Consider the following 23,437-nt stretch of genomic DNA (forward strand, 5'->3'; position numbering starts at 1 on the left):
GACGGACAGACAGATAGAAAATAGGGGTCAGTACTCAAAAATTCTTCAAAATTTCTCAAAAGAGGTTTGGAGATCATTCTTTTACTGGATCAAGGAAGAGGTATTTCAGAAATGACCCCAAATTTCTAATCTTAGATGAATTTTTTTTTTTTTTTTGCTAAATCTGAGTGAAAGAAAGGATATGATAATGAATGAGAGTACTTTAGAGAAAGAAAATGAAGCTTAAATCAGACAGGAGAAGGTGATTGGAAAAAAAAAAAAAAAGGTTTGGGTAAAGAGCTGCCAGAATCCAAGAAGGGTGTGGAGAAAAAAGTCATTATCAGACTCCTTTGTCTTCCCAGTTTTTACACATAATTTAAAACTGTCTTTGATTTCAACACACACACACACACACACACACACACACACACACACACACACACACACACTCCTCCTATTTTTTTTTTTTAAAGGATTATCCCTTGGAGATCATTTTTCAGAGTTGGGTGGTGCCTTTATTGAAATACTCTTTTTTAAGGTGGAAACTATTTAGTTTTCACCAAAATTTCTGCTCCCACATCTGTTCTTAATCTCAAGGACTTAGATCCACCATCCTGAAGTTTTTCCACTAAGCAATGACAAGTCTCAGGAGGCCAAAGTCAACTAAACCACATTTAGTACTAAATAAAAAATTCAAAATAAATTTTAAAAGTCTGGGCAAATAAGGCTGCTAGGTGAAGATGGGATGGAGTCCAGGAAGAGATCCTCATTTCAGTGGAGTCTGTCATGTGACCCTGCCTTAATTTCTTCCTCTATAAAATGGGAATAATAATAACACTTACTTCCCAAGGTTGCTGTGAGGATCAAAACATGTTATTTGTAATGACCTTTGAAACATTGTATGTAGCGCCATATAAATATAGCTGTTAATAACAGAAAGGAGTTTCTGTGCATCCTTGGGCTAGAATACCTCAAAAGTTGTTTTGTTTTTTCAAAAACAGAATAGAAAAAAATGAATTGTGTGTTATGGACATCTGAAAGAATATAAGTTCTTGGAAGGGAGAGACTGTTTCACTTTTGTTTCTGTTTTCTATGGTCAATGTTGATTGGCTAATTAATTCACACATACACCTGCACTTTCCCCCATCTTGTTCTAGGAAGGGAACTTGGAAGGGAACTAGGTGGGAAATTCCCTCCACCAGTACGGACTAGCACATTTTATCTCACCTAGAACTCAGATTTTGAGGATATTATTGCCAGGGGCACCGGGCAGCTAAATGATCATCCGTCGTCATGGGATTAGTATCTGTGGGAGTCGGAACTTGAATCTGGGTCTTCCTGGCCAGCTCTTGGATCTCCCATTCTTCCCAAGCTTCCCGTGCAAAGGGATTATCACACTCCTATACTCACACATATGTACACACACCTAGACTCACACACAATCACAACACATATGCTCATATATATATATATATATATATATATATACACATATGCATATAAATTTATACTATATATGTATATATATATATATATGTATATATATATATATATATATATATACTCACATAGATACATACTCTATAAACTTAGTAAAAATGAATTATTGGGGAAAGCAATAATTCACAACCAAGAAGATTTTCCAGTCTTAAATTTGCTACTTTATTTCATCTGTCTTTTTCATCTTCTTCAATAATAAAAACAATAAGATGACAGATTTTTATATAGTGCCTTTCTCCACAAGAGCTGAAAGTAGTCTATAGACTTTTATCTCCCTTGATCCTAAAGGATTTTTTTTATTATTATTGAAAAGGCTTTCCTCAGCTGCTGTGCTCTCACCATATCCCTTTGAGGATATAAAGTCACATCCCCCCAAATTATCTGAATATTGTACCAGATATTCCATCTCACAGCTTTTCTTGGGAATTTGCAAGGCTTTTCTACGGGGAACCCGAGCAGCTGTGTATGAGGGGTGGTTGCCTTTCATTCAATTTTCAATTCTAGATCTAAAAGTTATAAAGTTTGGAGAAAGAATTTTCCAGCTTGCTGAGTCTTCTGGGAAGACTAGATGTCTCCCGCTTACACAGATGATTCCGTTCTCTTAATATTTATATTCCAGTCAAGCCATGTCTTCTTCTCCTTCCCCCTCCCTGAAGCTGCCAACTTCATACTTTAGAAAGAAATAATGCCGCGAGACATCTGATTAATGCAGACCTTGAAATTAGCTTGAGCAATTGAGAGAGCTGCCCTGTTTTGATGGCAACGGAAGCCAGTCAAAGGTTTTGTTGTTCAAACAATAATAAATTGGGAAAGGTTCCAATTCCAGGGCATCTTGTTTTTCACGACTGCCCATCAGCTGCTTTGTGACCAGTATGAAAGAGGCTTTTTCCTTTCGTTTCTTTTTTTTTTTTTCATTCTTTACAGTGAACCACAAACTCACCACTTTTCAAAGGTCTGTTATTATAAGTAACTCCAAGGCAACTTTTTCTTTCTGGCCCTTAACTATAAAGGCATTCTCAACTTTTAAAAGACTACATTTAGTTCATTTTGTGGAAACTCAAAGAAAGGATGACTATGAACTGTTTAAAATTCATTTCTTGATTATTTCTTTTTCTTTTCTTTTCTTTTACAAAGATTTTGACCTGCATTGGCTTTTGTGGGCATTATTATGCTTTAGCTCTGAGTAATATCGCCTTAATTTCAAAATCTGATTTCTTTTTCTTATTGGGGCTTTGATATGCTACTTATCACTCCAACATCATGAAAGTGACCCTAATTGTAGTAAGCTCATGACTTTTCTTTTCATGTTTTACATATATATATGTATATATATTATATATATGTGTGTGTGTATGTATACATATATGTATGTGTGTATATTTTATATGTATATATAGTTTGTGTTTTATAATATGTTTATGTTGACATATACATATGTTATATGTTTATATACAGTCTATATTTATATGCAGTCTATTTTTATACATATGTAAACATAGACTCTTAAAGCCAGGATGTACCATAGAAACCACCTAATCATAGTGTTGTCCTGAACCTTTTCCACAACAGTCTGCTAACCATGGCCATCAAGACTTGAGGCAGATTTGGATTTGGAGCCATTAAGATCTGGCTTTGTAATCCTTTCCCATTGGACCCAGGAGAAGACCCTTCATCTCTCTATGGATCAGTCTCTTCATCAATGAAATAAGAGATTGGAGGGGGCAGCTAGGTGGCGCAGTGGATAGAGCACCAGCCTTGAATTCAGGAGGACACGAGTTCAAATCTGGTCTCAGGCACTTAACACTTCCTAGCTGTGTGACCCTGGGCAAGTCACTTAACCCCAGCATCCAAAAAAAAAAAAAAAAAAAAAAGAAATAGGAGATTGGATGAGATTATATTTAATAGCTCTCCTAGCTTAAAACCTATGCTATTAAAAATATGCAAGTAGGCACTGGACTGGACGATTGCCATAATACTTTTGGCCCTGAGCTTTCTTTCCCGTCCTTGTTAGCTATAGTCACTGGACTGTGAGTTCCTTGAAGGTAGGGATATTTTTTTAACTAAGTGCCAGCACTTAGAGGTACTTGAAAAATGCTTGTTGACTTGAAATGATTCCATTCTGAAAATTGCCATAGCTATATATTAAACCATGATCCAAAAATCCAAAACGTATTCCAAGATGCTTTCTTAACCAACTGGTCAGTTTCTATTTCTAGTTTTCTCTTCTGACTCTCTTATTTTCCAGTAGTATCTGGGATAAATACCATCTCCCCTCCATATGCTCTGTGTCACTAAAGTCTTGAATTTCTTCCCCAAGATCTCAGGGATATTGATGCTGCTTCCAGGATTTTTCTGGTGGAATCATTCAAAAAACTGAATAGCAGTTCCACATTTTGACAAGTCTTTGGAACTTCTCTGCCTTGTCATGTAATACATGTTCCAGGGGGGAAAAAAAGCTGGCTTCTCTATTGATATTTTCAGACTGCAAAACATTTTACCTCAATCTACTTCATTTGGGATCGAGTCACCATCTGGGAATCACTAACTGCTACTACTCATCCCTCCTTCCTACGATCCCTAATAGAGGAGAGAACCTACATTCAAATTCTGGAGATGACACTTAGCATCTAGGGGATCCTAAGAGAGGCACTTAATTGCACATCTTTTGCCTTCAGTTTCTTTATCTGTAATAATGAAAGGTTGAACTAAATAGCCTTCTGAGATTGCCTCAAGTTCTAAATCCTATAACCTGTAGCAATGAATGCCTCGCTATTCATCAAAAACAGCCCATTCTTTTTTTTTTTGTCAGCTCTAATTATTAGGAAGTTATGTCTTCTATTGATCGAAGAGGATTAAAGGAAATGAGATGGTTATCCTGAAGAAAAGAAGACTTAAAGGGGAAATGATAGTTGTCTGCAAGTACTTAAAGGGTTGTAAGATGGATAATGGATTGGACTTTTTCTTCATGACCACAGTAATAGGAAGTAGCACTAATGGCTAAAAGTTACCGTGTCAAATTTAGGCTTTATTTAAGTGAGGGAAAACAGAAAGATTATTGATAAGCTAGAGCAGAGGTCCTCAAACTTTTTAAATAGAGGGCCAATTCACTGTCCCTCAGACTGTTGGAGACTGGACTGTAGTAAAAACAAAAGCTCACACTCTGTCTCCCCCCTCAGCCCATTTGCCATAACTCGGCGGGTGCATAAACATCCTAAGCGGACCGCATCTGGCCCGCAGGCCGTAGTTTGAGAACCCCTGAGCTAGAGGGAGAGCATCCACAAGAGTATAATGACCAAAATGGCCAAAGAGCCTGGAGTCCATGCCCTATGAGGATCAGCAGAATGTTTAACCAGCAGAGAGAAGGCTCAGGAGGACAAGGTAGCTATGTTTATGTGTTTGAAAGTCTGTCTCATGAATGAGAGAGTAGACTTGTTCTGCCTGGTTCAGAGATACACCATGAGCATCATGTGCATTGCTCAGATGCCTTGGAAAGTAGTGGGTCCCTCCTTATTTGAGGTCTTCAAGCACAGTCTAGATGGATCCTTGTTGGGGATATTGCAGAGAAACAATTCTCATTCAGATGAGGATCGGATTAGATTGATGCCCTCTGAGGTCCTTCCAAAGCTGAGATTACATGATGGTGATTTGTATTCTCCTTGATTCTCTAGCAATAAGTTCAATTCAATCCAGTGAGTATTCATGGAGAACCTAGGGTGTGCCAGATGCTAAAGATACAGCGATTAAAATGAAACAATTTCTGCCCTTAAGGAGCTTTCATTCTCTTGAACTCATCTTTTGCTGTCTATTCAAGTCTCTTCCTTTAAAAATCTTATGATCCCATGATTCTTTTTTGCCTGTAATTTAGCTCAAAGTGAATCATGGGCTTTTCAAGGTGGAGGGTGGTTTGGAGTCCTTCTTGCTCAGCTCTTATTTACCCCATAGATGAGGAAACCAAGACTGATCATCAGATGGGGTGACTTGCCTTAGACTGAAAGATGAGGAACCCAGACCAAAGCCCATTGTGACAGCAGCCTTGTAGCCGCATGCAGCGCTGTGCAAAGTGCCAGGGTCCTGATTAGTCAAGCACATCAGCGTTCTGGCAGAACAGAGAAATGCTTCAGAGGAAGCAGCGTCCAACTCTTTTGCATGATTGCCACCTGGGGAGATGCTGAGCCAGGAGCCAAGATGGAAATAGGCTGACACTCCCAACACATAATATCCCCTTAGCACTGTGGGCAGCCCTAGCACCCCTGTCTTCCTGAACTCTAGGTTGTCATCTGGAAAAGGAATGCTCTTCATCCAGACAGAAAATCTGAGGGAGGAATTGGCTTTTTTGTGCTTGACTCCAAAGGATAAAACAAGAACTATGGATGCCAGCCACATAAAGTAATTAATTGATGCACAAACAAACAATAAATAAATATAGGCTGAAAAATTGCTAATTATGGAGCTGTCCAAAATTGAATAACTGAAGGGGAGTGGTAGCTTTCTCTCATTCAAGCAATGAAGCAAAGGCTGGGGGATTGCTTTGTCCTAAATGCTCTAAAGAGGTATGGGCTAGATAGGATGGCCTTGGAGACCCTTAAAGTTCAGAGAAACTGTAATTCTTCATAAAGTTTAGTTAATAAGCTGGGGTGGAGAGTGGAATAGGAGATTGTTCAGAATCCAGATTCCCATGTGTTTCTCTCCTGGAGCTCTCCTTCTCAGTGTTTTATGTTCCTCCTGCATCTCGTCCTGATGGGGAACGGGACCGGGTCCAAGAACGCAGAGCATGGAGCCTGAAGGCGAGCAGCATATTGGATCAGGAGGTGTCCTGTGAAATATTTAGATATCCAAGACTTGTTATGAGTGATGATGGTGACAGCTTGCAGTTGTCATATGTTATTTAAATTAATAATAATAACTTGTATTTACCTAGAAGAGTTTTACAACTACTATCTCATTTTGTCCTCACGACAACCCTGAGAAGTTGTTGTTATCCCAATTTACATATGAGGAAACTGAGGCAGACAGGGTTGAAATGACTTGCTCAGGATCACATAACCACCAAGTGAGTCAAGATTTGCTCTCTGGACTTTCATGACTCCAAGACCAATGCTTTAAACGCTTCTCCACTTAACAACAAAAGACATAATAACTCACATTTCTCGTGCCCTTTTAAGATTTAAAACTATACCATATCTGAGAAATAAGTGACGATGTGACTACACGAAAATGAAGGACTGATATGGGTGTAACTTCACAGAATTTAAGCTAGCAGGGACCTCAGCAACCTAATCTAAACTGAACTTGAATAGGGATCCCCTCGTAAGGTATCTAACTAACAAATGGTCACCCATTTGGCTTGAAGACCTCTAAGGAAAGAAAGCCCACGGAATCCCAGAGCAACTCATTCTGCTCACACTGAAATTGCTGCCATCATTAGAAGATTTTTACTCACATCAAGCTTGAATGAGCCTCTTGGTAACTTCGACCTGTTGTTCCTGGCTCTGCACTCTGTGCCAAATGGAATGGGTTTCATCTCCCTTTCATGAAATGATTCTTCAGCTACTTGAAGCCTAGTTAAGATTGGAGTATCATGGATTTAAAATTGGAAAAGACCTGAGAGCTCATCTAGTCCATTTTTATTGATTCTCTCTCTCTCTCTCTCTCTCTCTCTCTCTCTCTCTCTCTCTCTCTCTCTCTCTCTCTCTCTCTCTCTCTCTGTCTCTCTCTCTGTCTCTCTCTTTTTCTCTCTGTCTCTCTTTGTCTCTCTGTCTCTCTCTCTTTCTCTCTCTCTCTGTTTCTCTCTCTCTCTTTTTCTCTCCCCTTTTCTCTTCCTTTTGCTCTTCTCTCTCTCCCTTTCTCACATACTCTCTCCCTCCTTTTCTTTCCTTTTCTCTATCCTTTCTTCTCTTCTTCCTCCTCCTCCTCTTCTTCATCTTCTCTCTCCCATTTCCCCCTACATACTCTCAAGTTTTCTTTCTAGTCTAGATGTCCCCAGTTCTTTCAAGAATCTCTTATACAGCATGAATTTGAGGCTCTTTACAACCCCGGTTTTACTCTCCAGAGTATTACTCTTTCCAAAAAGTGTCTAGAACTGATTATAGCACAGTAGATATAGTCTAGCCAGAGAAGAATAAAACTATAATTATCCTGGATGGGACTGTATTTTCCTGGACTCAGTGGTTCTCTTAATGCAACTTACAATCACGTTGGCTTATTCTGGTTTCCAGGTCGCATGGTTCATCAGATCATAGATTTAGAGTTATAAAGAACCATAGCGACCATTGAATCCAACCTGCTCAATTGACAGGAAATCTAGAGAGGAAAAGTGATTTACCAAAGATCACAGAGGTGACAGTAATAACAAAGATAAGACAATGCTCAATAAAAATACCCTTACTACTTTTATTTGTGATTGCATTCTCAGTCTAACAGACCTTTTACAGATGCACTGCTATCCATCTGTACTGCCCCCATTTTGTACTAGTGAAGTTGATTTTTTGAATCAAAGTATGAAATTTGCATTAATCCTCCTTAAATTTCATCTTATCTCATTGGACCCAGCATTCTATCCTGTCAAGACTCATTCGAATCCCAACTCTGTCATCCAGCACGTTGGCTGCCGATCCTTTCTTTGTGTTAGCTACAAAATCAATATGGATTCCTTACATGTCTTTATTCACATTATTGATAAAAATGGTGAATGGTACAAGGCCGACATATCCCTGTAATACTTGCTAGAAATGTGCATTCCAAGTCTTGGAAAAACCACCTAATCCAAACTAGAACCACTCAGGAACCCTTCTACAATATCCTTAGCATGTGATCATTCAGTTTGCATTAAGAAGGCCCCCCCCCCAGTATCAAAGCTCCCTGGTTCTATAAAAATTCAGTTATAGGAAATCTCAGCCCAACAGAAAGCAATCTAATACTACTCACAGAGGCAAAGAAACTAAAGGAAATGCTTTTTCTTAAATCATTTCAGTTATTCTGGTGTTTTCATTCATACCTTTAGTCTAAGAGGCCCCTCTTCAATAATGCCATATAATCCTTGTGGAAAATCATGTGTATCAAAAATATTGAAACTAAATTCCATGGGTTTACTTTTTTAAAAAATCTAAAACCAATAATCATCAACAGAAACAAATCTCTGAATATAAGCAAGAATAAAAAAAAAATAAAACCACAACTTTCATTATTTAGATTCGTTTTTATCAAATGTATTTTGAGTGAAAAGAAAATAATAAAAGATTCCATTTTGTCCTAAAAAGAAGAAGAGAAAGGGCCTCCTAAGGCATGTGGAACCTGAGCCTACTGGTGTGCAATTCCTGTAGAATTTACATAAAGCAACACGATGCCTGACATGTACTTAATGCTCTATACTTTTCACACTTCTTTCCCAAACATTTTCTCACTTAATTCTCACAAGTAGAAGTGTAAAAATTCGAGATCTTTCAAAGCTACAATTGTTAGAGAATCAATGTTGACATTTATGCATTAATGTCTACCCAGAGAGTACTTGCAGCCATTTAACCAGTTCTAAATTCCCCAAATGGTTCTGACTTCTTTTCAAAGCAGCTAGCATTAATTAAGTGTTTTCTGCATGCAAGGAAATGGCTAAGCTCTGGACACACTTTTCTGGAGCACTGTGAGGTTAAATGATTTAGCTATTAGTCACACAGCTAGTAGGAGTCAGGGATGGAGTTTGAACCTAAGTTGTCTTGATGCTACGGTCGTCGATCACTTCTCCACCGTTCCGCCATACTGTCTCTCACCAGCTTAACAACCCTATCAGAATAGGGAAGGGACTTAATTTGGAATGGTCTGAAGTTGATGAAATTGTAATGAGCTCTTTGTAATTCTTCCCATCTCTTCTCTCTCTATACTGACCAGTATTTTCAGGCTCACAAAGTGATTGACCTTCATTATTTTACTTCATGCTGGAATCAATCTTGTAAGATAGGTATTAGAAGTCTTATTCCCATATCAGGGATGAGAAACTGGTTCACAGGATGGAAGAGAATTGCCTGTAATTTCAAAGCTAGTAAGGGAAGATGACACATGTATTTTTAGTGATTTTTATTAATGCCCTCAGTGGTGATTAGACCAAGCTCCTTTTCTCTTCCTTGAAATAGATAGCAGAGAAATGCTCGTTTTTTGGTTTAAAACACTGACCCTGAATAGATTTGCTCACTCCCAGAGTTCATCTCCAAGCGACCAATGTCATAATGTGCAAAATGGAGAAATCCTATTTTTTGAAGAATGGGAGTAGGTCATGGGGACATGTATAAATGGCAACTTTGGGTTTACAGACTGTTTTATATGCAGTATCTGACTTGATAGTCACAGGAACTCATGGGAAGTTGAGGAGATAAATATAATCATTCCCATTTTATAGATGGGAGATTCAGAAAAGTTAAATGACATTCCCAGGGTCTTTCAGCCCAATGAGTGTCAGAGGGAGGATCCGAATCAATGACTGTCCTAACTTCAAGTCTTATTTTCTGTTCCATTTCCCTATGAGGTCTTTCTCTGAACCTCCATGCTAGTTTTCCCTTGCATTCAATTTCTTTCTCTTGGTTTTTGTTGACCTTTATTCTTTTTTTTTTAAATAGTTTTTATTTACCAGATATATGCATGGGTAATTTTGCAACATTGACAATTGCCAAACCTTTTGTTCTAATTTTTCCCCTCCTTCCCCCACCCCCAGATGGCAGGTTGACCAATACATGTTAAATATTCTAAAGCAAATAAATCATTTCAGAAATATCTTGTGCTCTGACAATGGGCTGAACTGCAAGGACAAGAAATCTCATTAGCAATTTCTGAAATAAGGTACAGTGAGCATGCCCCAAATATGATGCTAAATGAATTGTAGCTCATTCTTTCTTTAAAAAAAAATGGAAGAGGGCAGCTAACCAGCCCTGAAGTCAGAAGGACCTGAATTCAAATCTGGCCTCAGACATTTAACACTTTCTGGCTGTGTGACCCTGGGCAAGTCATTTAACTCTAATTGCCTCAGCAAAAAAAAAAATAATAATAATAATTAATAAACAAATAAATAAAAATGGAAGGGGGAGAAGCAGGATGGGGATGACTGAAGAATAAGTGTGATTTCTAATAAAATTGTTTAAAAAGAAATTGCTTAATCCCATTGGTAACAAAAATTCCCTCATTTGGGTCATGCTAATTTGGAGAACTAACACCCTGGAGAATGTCTTCAAAAATACTGGAAAATTCCAATTTTAGAACTAGTATGATCATAGTTACTGGATAGTGGTTAGTGATTTCTTTTGGCATAGCAACCAATTCTTTTCTGGAATGGATGGGACAGATTTTGCCTTAATGGCAAAGATACTGAATTTGAAGTCAGAGGACTTAGGTTCAAAGCCACATGTTCCCTGTTTGTTCTTAGACACACTGTAACTCTTGAAACCGTTTTTTTTTTTAAACATGTAAACTAAGAGAGGCTGGATAATGGAGAATTTCATAAGCTTCCGTCCAGGTCTAAATGCTAGAACCCCAGGCTAAAAAAAATATAATCCGGCCTATGTTCTATGTTCCAAACAGTCCTGCTTCCCCCTTGAGATTCCTTGGCATTGAGTCTTGTTCTTTCTGTATTTCAGGTATCATGATCTAAAATACTGAAAAAGTCTTCTGAGACCATCCAGACCAACCTATGAGACACATTGAACCAGTTTCTCTGGAATGGAAAGAGATGCCATGTCAAACAAAAAAAATATGAATGCAAATGCATTAATTAAGTACTTACTGTGTACAAGGAACTTGGAACAAAAAGTAGAAAGATAAGAGACTTTAATCTTAAGGAGCTCACATCATTGCCATAGAGGGAAGACACCATATATAGACACTTTCAGTGGCAAGCCAGATACAGAGATCCAGTGGTCCTTAGAATATGATATCAAAACAAATTGTAATTTGGCTTCTTGAATGGCATTTCCATCAATAAGACCATACCAATTTCTTGGACCATTTGACCCATCTAGGGTTTTGATGCTAAAGATTTCCTTTAACAAGTTTTTAGTAGCCGAGACCATAAGGAGGTAGGAACTGCAAGAGTAGCAGCTGAGAGAATACATCTCCACAAGGGCTGCTTTTCTCTGGTGGCTGTGGGGACCACCGAGTTCTTAGCCCAGGGCAGTAATATGATCATATTGATGCTTTTTAATATCTCTTGATGACCATGTTGGGGATAGACTGGAGTGGAGAAAGTTTAGAAAGGAAGAGGAAGGTCTGAGGAGGTTATTGCAATTATTCTGAGAAGAGCTTGAACTTGGAGTTAGCCATGTGGGCAGGTAAAAGGGAGCGGAGGTAAGGGATGTAGGGAAAATAAGACTTGACAAGACTAAAGAACTGATTGAATATGAATGAATTTGAGGAAGAAGGACGACTAACTCCTAGTCTTATATATTAAATTGATTGGAAGGATGATAGTGCCCTTGACCGAGAAATAGGAATATTAAGAAATAGAGAAAGCTTGGGAGTAAAGATATTGATCTCTGTTTTGGAAATGTGTGCATGGAGTTACTGCCTATAAGACATTCCATTGGAAATGCCCAATAAATAATTAATATTATAGGACTAGAGCTCAGAAGAGGGACTGGGGCTGAAGTAGGGGTCATTGACTCACAGATGCTAGAAAACTTCTCTATAAAATACCTAACAAGTAAACCCCGACCTTTCTTTACTGGAAAAAGAGGGCTTCAAGTGGATGCACCCCCATACTAAGTGGGCCCACTAGCATACAAGTTGAATTAGGCAAGGCCATGAGATATCTATATTATTATTTAATTCTTTATAACATGGCTTTGCCATCCACTTGTCATCCGATCCTCACAACTAAAGATTTCTGGGAATCTTGAAGTATGATTTCTAGAAAGTTTGAAATCAAAGAGACCACAGATCCTAGAGCTTGGAAAAAGTATAATCTCTATAGTGCCATGGAAGCTCCTTTTCTGTAGGGGGCCTTAAAGTCTAATGAGAAAAGAGGAAACAGTTACAAAACATCCCATGATTACAGTCAAAAACGGAAGGGATATGGATTGGAGGAATTTAAGCCAGATAAAATTAATAAGTTGTTGTTTATTAGTCATGTACAACTCTTCATGACCCTGTTTGAGGTTTTTTTTGGCAGAGATATTGGAATGGTTGCCCTTTTCTAGTTCATTTTACACATGGGGAAACTGAGGCAAACAAGGTTAAGTGACTTGCCCAGGGTTTCATAGCTTTTAAGTGTCTGAGGTCAAATTTGAACTCGGGAAAATGCATCTTCCTCACTCTTCACACCTTGCACTGTGGCCGCCTAGTTGCCTTATTATATTCCACACCCTGTGATATATATATACTAGTGATATAAAAGCCAAAACAAATCTGAGTTCTTAAGGAAAGGATTTCATAGTCTAAGGGGAACCATATGTGTATAACTATATGCCAACAAGAGACAATAGGATAAATTGGAGATTTCTGAGGGAAAGCAATAAGCTTCAGTAGGAGCCGAAAAAGCTTCTGGGAGACTTGAAGGAAGCCAGGTGAGAACCTTAGTTTATCAATTTGGGTTGTCATCCTCCCTGCAAATTAAAATCACTAAGCAGATCAGCCAGACAAAATGTCTGGCGTCAGGAGATGACGTTCTTGTGCTAGGACGGCAAAGAGACCAGAGATATCAGATTGCACAATATCTAAGGGGAAACAGTAGATAAGGAGTTTGGGGAGATAGGGAGGGACAAGGTTTTCAAAAATTTTAAAAAAAGGAGGGTTTGATATTAAGAGTTTAAATATGGATAAATTTAAAATTTTACACTTGGTTTAAGAAGTAGACTTTGGAAGTATAAGATGGAGGAGATGTGGGTAAAGAGCAATTTTGTATGAGAAAGATCTGGGGTCCTTGGTGGATTACAAGTTCAATCTGATAGTATGATATGGTCACCTGAAAAGCAAATGTGATCTTGGACTGCATTGAGAGGAAAAGATTCTAAGAACCAGGAGGGGATAAGTAGAAATCTACTCAGCCCTCAGCAGGTGGAATATTACATTCAGTTTTAGGTGCCACATTTTAGGAAGGGCATTGATAAGTAAGAGGTAGTGAAGCAGAGTGGACAGTAAGACAAGAAAATCTTGGATTTTGATCTAGCATCTGACACATCCTGCCTGTGCCCCACTAGACAGTCTCAACTTCTCAGGGTCTGGGCTATCAACGTCAAATAGAAATAAGTACCACTAAACCATACAGAAGGATTCCTGTGGGCCACAGAGTGATTTTGTTTTGAAATGTCATATTATCTATGTTTTGTATTTTTATACATTTTATGTTTTATTTATATTGTATATATATTATTTATATTACACAGCTATATTTTCATCATCCTCCATATATAGGAAGGTTGTACATCATGTGTTTTGTTGTCTCTGCTCTAAGCAACTGTCTTAGGTTTTAATTTGCAGAAAAGATGGCAACCTGTATCAGGAAACTGATAGTGAGTTTCCTGTACCTTAGAAATCTATGGACAGTCCCTTTCCTTAACGACAAGCCATAGAAGCCAGCCAGAATGGTGAAGGGTGAATTCATGTCACATGAGAATGGGTTAGGGAAAAGATGAGATGGCTTTATCCCGGACAAATGAAGACCTTTGTCTTCAAGTACTAGAAGAGGGAGTAGATATTTAACTTTCAGAACTAGGAATGGTAGACTCAAGTCACAAGGGGACTAATTTAAGACATAACCTAAACTGAAGCGGAGAGCCTCAGGAGGAAAGGGATTCCTCCTGCATGGAGGTCTTCAATTTATCATGAAGCATTTGTTAGGCTCCTAAGCCATAGGGATACAAAAAGGAGACAGTTCCTGCCCACGAGGTGCTCACAAGCCAAGGTTGGATGACCACTTGCTGGGTAGATGTAATGGGATTCCTTTGGGAATATGGTTGGATTGGATGGCTGCTGAGTTTAATTGCAATCCTGCGATTCTCTGATTCTGTGCTGGAAGGAGAGAAAGGCACCTTGGAACAAGTGAGCTTCTTGCTGGTATTGAAAGAAACGTACAGAGTTTAGCAAAAAAATTGATCTGATTCTCATTTCTCCATTGGGAAGGGTTTTGATCAGCCACTGTTATCCTGTCCACATGGTGGACTTTCTCTTCTGTAGTGTCCTAAGATCTAGGACTAGGGGTGATGAAGGGGAGGTCTAGTCTATGCTCCTCAACTTACAGAGAAGAAAAGTGAATTCAAAGCTAGGAAATGCTTGAACCGAGCTTAGAATTTAAATATTTAGGGTCCAGTTCCGCATTTACTCTGTAGTTGACTTCTTTGACTTTTGTCTTTTCTATCACAATAGGCATTTTTCTTTTTTTAGTTTTGCTGAGCCTTTTGTTTTTAGATTCCAGTCACTTACTGAGCCTTCATTTGTAATAAATAATTAAGTCACAGGAGGTCATAGTTGTAATGGTTTGTCCTTTGTTCCTGAAGAGGACCATGACACAGAGCAGATGAAGTGCAAGTGAATTGGATTGAAGTGAGGGAGGGCTGTGCAAGGCCACCTGCCTCACTTTCCCCTCCAGAGCCCTCTGGGTCCGGTGAAAGAATATAGATCAGGATGACCGGAGATGGCCCTGGAACTGGGGCTACAAAGAGCCAACCAACCCAGAGAAGCATTTGCATCATTTACCAGCCATGTTACCCCCCCTCTACCCACCAATCTTATAAAAGGAGGGAATGAGATTCGGCAGACCTTACTCGACAAGGAAAAATGCCCGTCCGCCAGGGGTTGAGGAGAAGTAGGCTATATCGACAATACTTTATAAAATGTTTAAAAAATGGCAAGGATCGCTTTGCTGTTTGCCCCAGTCCAGTCAGGTTGAAAGCACATGAGTAATGATCCCAGATCTGGACCCGAAGGGGCAGCATGGTGGCAGGGAGGGCCGAGAGAGTGGCTCGCTTTTGATTTTTTAAAAGCCGGGCACGTTCCCAGGTCTTAAAATCCTTTTGATTGTGAATTGGCCGCTGCCAAAGTTGGTGGGTTACAGATGGCGGTAACACTGGCTTAATTTACTGCCTGTTTTCTCTAAAGTAATGGTCTATTATTCTATTATTTCTTAGAGGACCTTGGATTCTGCTTAGGGAGAAGGGGGAGGTGGGGGAAATAAAAGAGAGGGAAGAAGCCTTCGTGGTGGGGGCGGACTGGGAGGGAGCGCTGGTATACCTGGAATGCAATACCAGATCCTATCTTAGATCTTCCAGCCCTGTTAATGGGGACATACATTACTCCAAACAGTGCGCTTTTGTCAGCAGGACACTAAATCAAGCGAGAGTGAGCGGCTTCTTTTCAAATCGCTCCTACCGTGGGATGTGAGGGAAAAAAAAGAATTTGTTAGAGCAGAAGGGAGCCTTTCTCATTATGAAGACTCTTTTCAACTTGACAGCACCAGTGTAATGGAAAGAACAACAGATTTTTAGTCAATTGGTCTGAGTTCAAATCTTAGATCTGATATTTACAAGCTCATGAGCTCAGGCTAGTCATTTAATTTCTCAGCCTCAGTTTCCCCATCTGTAAAATGAGATGGTAGTACTAAATGGCTTCAGAGATCCCTTGTCATTATGCATATCTGTTCCCCTGATTTGGCAGAGAATGCCTTTATTTGGGAACGTGGCTTGTGGCCAAGAAACATTCTCAGAAACTCATTTTCTGCCATTGTCTTTTCGGTCCCTTCTCTTTTGTCCCCATCTCCCTCTCTTCAGCTCAGTGAAACTATGGCCCCGTGGCAGTGACACAGTTCTCAGCCTCACGCAGGAGCCAGTTTTATGAGATCCGACCTAAATAATTCACCGGCAGCTTTTCCTTGCTGTTGGAATGTGGGACAGAAGGCTGTTAACCTAATTAACCTAACAGGAATGGGGGTTCGGATCCCAGGGCCTCTACTTACCCCCTCTGTGCTCTAGGTCTCCTTGTCTCTGCCTGTGACAAAATAATAATAATAATAATATTAGTATTATTATTATTAATCGATTGCTATTCAGTGGTGTCCAGCGCTTTGTGACAATACCATCTATGGGGGTTTCTTGGCAAGGATGGAGTGCTTTTCCATTTCCTTCTCCTGTGAATTAAGGCAAGCAGGTTAAGTGTCTTGCCCAGGGTCACACAACTAGTGAGTGTCTAAGGCTGGATTTGAACTCAGGTGCTCAGGACTCTATCCGCTGAGCATCTGGCCGCCTTCTAACTATAACTACAATATCATCCAACTTTTATATAGTACTTAGGTTCAAAAAGCACTTTCCATAAATTAATTGTCTCATCCTAGCTACACAGCAACCCAGTGAGAGTAAGGGTTAGTACATAGTACAATGGGTGGCGCACAGTAGGAACTTATTATAATAAAATTTTGCTATATATATATTATTATAATAATCAACCAAATAGATGACAGGTATTATCTTTGTTTGGTGAGGAACTGAGATTCAGATAAGCGACTTTCCCACACACAAGCTTTGCTACTTACCTGCTGTGAACAAAGGCACGTCTCTCTGTCTCCTCATCTGTGGATTTGTTGGGGAGGATCATTACACACAGAAGCTCATTCTTAAAGCACTCTGGGTGACAGGCAGGAGTTGGCCTTGGAAAGTCTCCCCTAATAATTGGGTCTGTCTGTCTTTGTTCTTCCAGCCAAAGCCAAATCCAAGTGTGGACCGACCTTCTTCCCTTGTGCCAGTGGAATCCACTGTATCATAGGTCGCTTCAGATGCAATGGGTTCGAGGACTGTCCAGATGGCAGCGATGAAGAAAACTGCAGTAAGTGTCTGCCCTGCAAGCTCCCCAATCACTTATACCCTGCTCACTTGTGCACCCTGCCTCCTGACTTCCTCTTGTCCATCTCCATGTCTTCAATTTTTTTTATTTATTTGTTTGTTTTTTATTTGATTGCTTTGCTGTGAAGCAATTGGAGTTGTGATGTGTCCAAAGTCACATAGCTAGGAAGTGTTAAGTGTCTGAGGCTGGATTTGAATTCAGGGCCCATGCTCTATCCACTGTGTCAACTAGCTGCCCCCATCACCAAGTTATTGTAGCATTGACACCATGCTGGAAGATATAGCCAAGCACTTTGTGAACATGATTTCATTAGACTCTGCAACAACTCTAGGAGGGAGATTCTATTTGCTGCTGTGGTTCACTTGTTTCCGGTTTTCAGTGCTTTGCCATTTCCTTCTCTGGCTCATTTTATAGCTGAGGAAAACTGAGGCAAAGAGAGTGAAATGACTTCCAGGAGCTAATAAATGGCTGAGGCTGGATTTGAACTCAAGCCTTTTTGACTCCAAGGCCATATACTCTGCCCTTTCCTTTCATCTCTTCCTTTATTCAAAATGTATATCATGAATCACCCCCCAAAACACTTTCAAATTCCCATCTGACTGAATTCCACCACTTGCTTTTTTTTCTAGTAAATTTATTTATTTTTAAAATACATTGCTTTATGAATCATGTTGGGAGAGAAAAATCAGAGCAAAAAGGAAAAAAACCATGGGAAAGAGAGAAAAAAAACAGAAAAAAGAATGAACATAGCATGTGTTGATTTACATTCAGTCTCCTTAGATCTTTTTCTGGATGCAGATGGCATTTTCTGTCCAAAGTCTATTGGGATTGCTTTGGATCACTGAACCACTGAGAAGAACCAAGCCTTTAATAGTTGATCACACATTCTTGGTCTTATTGTGTTCTGCTTGCTTCACTCAGCATCAGTTCATGTAAATCTTTCCAGATCTTTCTAAAATCAGCTTGATCATCATTTTTTAGAACAATAATATTCCACTACCTTCCTCTAACACCAACTACTATTTATTTTATTTTTTATTTTTATTTTTATATTTATTTTATCTCCATCATTTGGAATCCTTGAAATTTGAGTGCCTTCAACTATGGCCGCCCAAGCTTATATTTGTGTGCTTGGTATTGGACCCATTTTATAAATAAGAAAAATGAAATCCATATGGGTCAGGTGATTACCTAAAGATCACACAGCTAGAAAGGAGCAGGACCAACATGTGACAAAGTCCTTCCCTCCAAATCTGATGTTCTTTTTCTTACGAGTGTCAATCTTCCTTTGAAGAATTATTCCAAGACAATGGTTAAGTCCAATATCCCACCATTCTCCCCCACCCCAAGATTTCTCTTTTTTCTGTTTCCCATGTCTAATTATCTTTCTGTATTTTCTTCATTCATTCATCAGAGATTAAATTCTTACTTCCAGTTAGCTCTCATAAAAAGTCCTATTTCTGAGCCCCATCATGGCGGTGTCTCAGAATGGACGTGATCTAGAGAGTTACATCTGTGGTGGGTCATTCCAAGCTGGGCCGGGCAATGTGCTACGACTTTTGTTCCTAAGGCTCAGTCTAGCTAAATATGGAGGCTGTTCTCCCTGTGCAGTTTAATTTGGGTTTTGGTCACACATTCATGAAGATAACCTGTCAGTGTATAGCCCAGCTTGGATCTCCATCAAGGTAACAAGTCACGGTAGGCAAGAGGAGATCCTTGGAATGATCCATTGGGCTAAATGCTGCCACAGACTTAATATAAACAATCAAGACCTGCCCCTGAGAACCTTATATCTACCCAGAGATAGTTCCTAAAACACCTACTAAATAATTGCTAGGCAGGGAAAAGCTAGATTTCAACAACCTTTGCCTTCAGGATGCTTATGTTCTGCTGTGGGGAAACATGAGCTATCCAGGTAATATAAATATAATTTACTATATAAAAATGCTATAAAAATAAATATACAATAATATAGCCAGGAACGGCCCTTTTCTGAGGAGGGATGTTAAGGGGAGGCAAAGAGGAGAAGGCAGAGCTTTCCTGGTCATGGAGAGTTTGTATAAAGTCGCAGAAGACATTCAGTTAGAGAAGAATTCAGACAGTCGAATATAGCTCAAACATGTATTGAATGTGTGTTATAAGTGCTTGAGGCAATCTTCAAACTCAGCTGCCCTGAGTTCTATCCCCTGCTGTGCGCCCCCATGTCATCCTGAAGTGGTCCACTATACAGGATTGCTTTGTTTGCATCTCATCCTATTCTTTTAAAGGAACTAAAATGAGAACATTGTGACCCTCTGCTGCAGACCTGAATAAGTGGCTGTTGGGCCAATCCTGAGTCCTCCCTCCTATCTATGGTTTAAATGTCTAATCAGGCTCCTTTTTAGTCCTTTGCTTATGTACCTTGGGATCATACTTGACTGTGTGACTCTGGGCAGGTCACTTAATTTCTGTTTGCCTCAGTTTCCTCACCTATAAAATAGGAATAGTAGCACCACCTCCCTCCCAGGCTTGTTCTGAAGATCAAACGAGATCCTATTTGTTAAGTGCTTAGCAGGGTGCCTGGCGTGTTCATAGTACATGCTATATGGATGCTTATTCCCTTTCTGTTCCCCTTTCCCCTTCCATTTACCTGCCAAATCCTATCAGTTCCACATCCATGACAGACTTAACACATGTGAGCCATCCCCCGATGCAGATCTTATCACCCTATTGCTCTAACTTTTCCTACCCTATTGTTCTGCATAGGTCCCTCTCTTGCTCAACGATCTTCAGCATCTCCCTATTGCCTTTCAAGATAGAATCCCTTAGTCTTGGCCTTGGCTTTTAAGACCATTTAGAATCTATCTTTCTAGCCTTATCATAACATTCCCCCTTCAAACACTCCGTTGCATCCACATGGGGCCCCCCAGCTATTCCCCGAACTCCATGTTTCACCACTCCCCTCTGAATCTTCACCTCTCTATTCCTCTACCTGGATTGATCGAATGCTGCTCCCAGAATCACTCTCTGCCTTTAGGGTTTCCCCCAGCCTCCACTTCTTTGGAGACATCTTTCTTTCCCTGCCCTGATTAAAAATGTGGCTCTCCCTTCTCAGATTTCCTTCAGCTCTCTGTCCGGTCACTACCATGGACCACCATCACTCCGCACCTGGTCCTTTGCTCATCTGTTTTAGCCGTATTGATCCCTGCCTCTCCCTCCCATTAGAATCTAATTTCCTCCAGAACAGGAACTGTCATTTTGCATCTTTGTCATCTCAGCCCCATGCACTGGGCCCCGCAGATAAGCAGACAAGGCAGCAAACATTTATTAAGTGCTTAAATGATTTTCCTAAGCTCAGGTCCGATATCACTCCCTTTCCATGATCAAATACATCCTTTTTTGGCAGTGAAAGTCCTTCATAATGTAGTTCTGTATACTTTATAACTACTCCCCCTCTCCTCCATTCTTACTTTGGGGCATTTTTTCTGGCTATTTTCCATGCCTAGAATGCTCTCCCTCCTTATTTTTATTTCCCACTTGATTTCCCCCCAGCTAAAATCCTACCTTCACTAGCAAGCCCTTCTCAATATCTCTAAAATCTAATTATTTTCTATTTACCCCATTCTCTATTTATTTATCTTATTTCCTATATATTTATACAGCTTGTTTGTACATATATTTTTTGCTTTTTTTTTTCACTCCTGTAAGATTGTGGGCTCCTTGAGGGTGGGACTGTCCTAGCATTTAGTCCAGCACTTGACACAGAGTAGGTACTTGATAAATGCTTATTGGCTGACTTATTGACTGTGTAACAGGCACTGTACTAAGTGCAAAAATTAAAAGTACAAATAAAGACAGCCCTTGTTCTCAAGGAACTTAGATTCTAATGAGATAAGACATCATACAAAAGGTAACTGAAAGCAATGGTGTGGGGACACATGGTGCTAAGTCCAGATAATTAAATAGGGAGGTGCTTCAAAACTTTGGATGTCTAGACAGATGAATGATTGAATAAACAAATGAATTAATGGAAGGTGCAAACAAATCAACAAATGAATGAACACGTGGAATATACAGACAAATCTATAAATGAACGAACAAATGAACTAGGGGAATATACAAACAAACCAACAAATGAATGAATGAAAGAAATAATGAAACACACAAACAAATCAACAAGTAAACAAACAAGCAAAATGAATGAATAAATAAAAGCATTTGTTTCTGAAAGTTCCATATGCAGAATGAACTTATTTTTCATGAAAATAAATCTTTACATGTGTTCTGATTCTTAAAATTCATCTTAAGCTTAGCTTGGAGAACATTTCTTTTTCAAGTACTACTGTATTTGCATATTACTCAGCTCCTTCAAGCATATTCTTCCTTCTCTCTTCTCCTTTTCTGAAACACCCACTCATCTTCCCAAATCCTGGGCAGACTTTGCCACCAACTGGCCTGCCGCTTCTTCTCTAGCCAAAAACATTTTGTTCCCACCCCCAAACATTGAGTTTGTTGATGCTTACAAAGAAGCGAGGCTACCTCCTGGTCCAGATGGGGGGCACCGATGAGAAGTCCCAGAATCTGAGGCCTGCCTGGCTTCTTCTTCCTGGTTGTGGTTAGAAAAGCAGCTGAATACAGAAAGATGCTTCTTGCCTGATCCTTCGGCCCTCTCCTGAGAATTCAGCCTTATTGGCAGATGGTGGGATGCCAGGATCTGAGCTTCTTCAGTAGTGAGTGACCCTGGATGGCTTCTGAGATCCCTTCTAGTTTGGGGATTCTTCTTCTAACGTATCTAGATAATGTGATTGTTAGAATAGTGGATTTGGGGGTCAGGGAGATTCAATTTCAAATCTGGACACGAACTAGCTATGTGACTCTGAGCAAGTCACTATTTGTCTCAGTTTTCTCATTCCCAAAAGGAGAATAATAACAGCACCTCCCTCAGAGTGGTTGTGAGGACTTGATGAGAACTTATGTAAGCTAATTGCAGTATGGAAATGCTAAGTATTATTATTCTACCCATTTCACAGATGTGGAAACTGAGGTTAAAGTTATTTGCCCGTGATCTCATAGCCAGTAAATATCTGCAGTGAAATTTGAACTAAATCTCTCCTGACTCTGAGTCTAGAAGCATTTCTACCGTGCCAGCCTGACTTCCTAAATAATAAGCAGAGAGTCCAGAATACCATGCCCAGAGCAAGCAGGGGCATGCTGGTTCTGAGCAGCCATTCAAGCTTTTGGTAGCCCGCAACAAGCTGACTCTGTGGGATGCTGGGTGGGAGCTCGAAGCTGCCCCTTGCACAGGCCAGAATTTTCTCTTTTAATGGTCAGGACAGTGGCAATATTTATTTCCAGGAGACAAAAACAAAGGTGATCATTGCTGGGATGTAGCCCTCCCTAACTGAGCAGACTCTGCTTGATCTTTCCTTCTCAGACCAGCATTTTTAATCATGTTCACATATTAAGAGACGATCTGATGGGAGGATTGTTCACTGAATGGAAGGATATTGATATCTGCAAAGAAATAGAGAAGTGGACTAAGAGGAGGGGCAGGTTTGAAGAGAAAGGTTTGGAAATTGTTGTATTTGGAGGGCTGACGGGACATTAAAGTACCAGTGTCCTCTTGGCCATCAAAAATGGGGCTTGTAGCTCAAGGTAGACGTGAGGGGTGGAGATACGTAGAACTAGGAATCACTGGCAAAGAGTGATCATTGAACCCAAAGGGGAAGGTGAGTCACCAAGGGACAGTCTTGAGAGAGAAGTAGAGAGGACCAAGGAGAGCGACTGGCAGGATACCCACATTTAGGATGGAAGGATGCTGCTCCCCGTGGCTACCTGTGTTATCTTGCAAATGTATCTCCTTGAACATAACACTCCATTTCTTACAAACCTTCTATAAGTGTCCACCAAATAAAATATAAACTACCATCTTTGGGCATTTAGGGGCATCCATGATCTCTCTCCAGTTGAAATTTATTTCTGCAGCTTCAGATTTCTCATAAGATCATTTTGCCTAATTTTTTTTTTTTGCAATTCTCTTTCTCCCTCATATCCTTGTTACTTATGTACAGGTTTTCCCCTTCTTCCTGGTCCTACTGTCATTCATATTCCTTCCTATTTATAGTTGTTCCCCCCCAGGCTCTCTCCTGGGCTCTCTCCTCTTCTCCCTCAACATTTAATG

The 23,437-nt window shown here is 39.8% G+C and overlaps 1 protein-coding gene and 1 long non-coding RNA gene across 2 annotated transcripts in view; one reads left to right on the top strand and one right to left on the bottom strand.

The window, feature by feature from the left end:
- Positions 1 to 23,437, top strand: part of LDLRAD3 (low density lipoprotein receptor class A domain containing 3) — a 254,605-nt gene that overhangs the window by 126,106 nt on the left and 105,062 nt on the right. The window contains exon 3 of the mRNA XM_074276373.1: positions 17,134 to 17,259. Coding sequence (XP_074132474.1) covers positions 17,134 to 17,259 — 126 coding nt within the window. The remainder of the gene's footprint in view (positions 1 to 17,133; positions 17,260 to 23,437) is intronic.
- The window catches only part of LOC141547800 (uncharacterized), a 34,217-nt gene continuing 16,993 nt past the window's right edge, over positions 6,214 to 23,437 (bottom strand). The window contains exons 2-3 of the long non-coding RNA XR_012483626.1: positions 6,920 to 7,037; positions 6,214 to 6,292 (exon numbers count right to left, since the gene is read on the bottom strand). This is a non-coding gene — a long non-coding RNA (uncharacterized LOC141547800). The remainder of the gene's footprint in view (positions 6,293 to 6,919; positions 7,038 to 23,437) is intronic.

Source organism: Sminthopsis crassicaudata, chromosome 6, assembly GCF_048593235.1.
Source record: "Sminthopsis crassicaudata isolate SCR6 chromosome 6, ASM4859323v1, whole genome shotgun sequence".
NCBI lineage: Eukaryota > Metazoa > Chordata > Mammalia > Dasyuromorphia > Dasyuridae > Sminthopsis > Sminthopsis crassicaudata.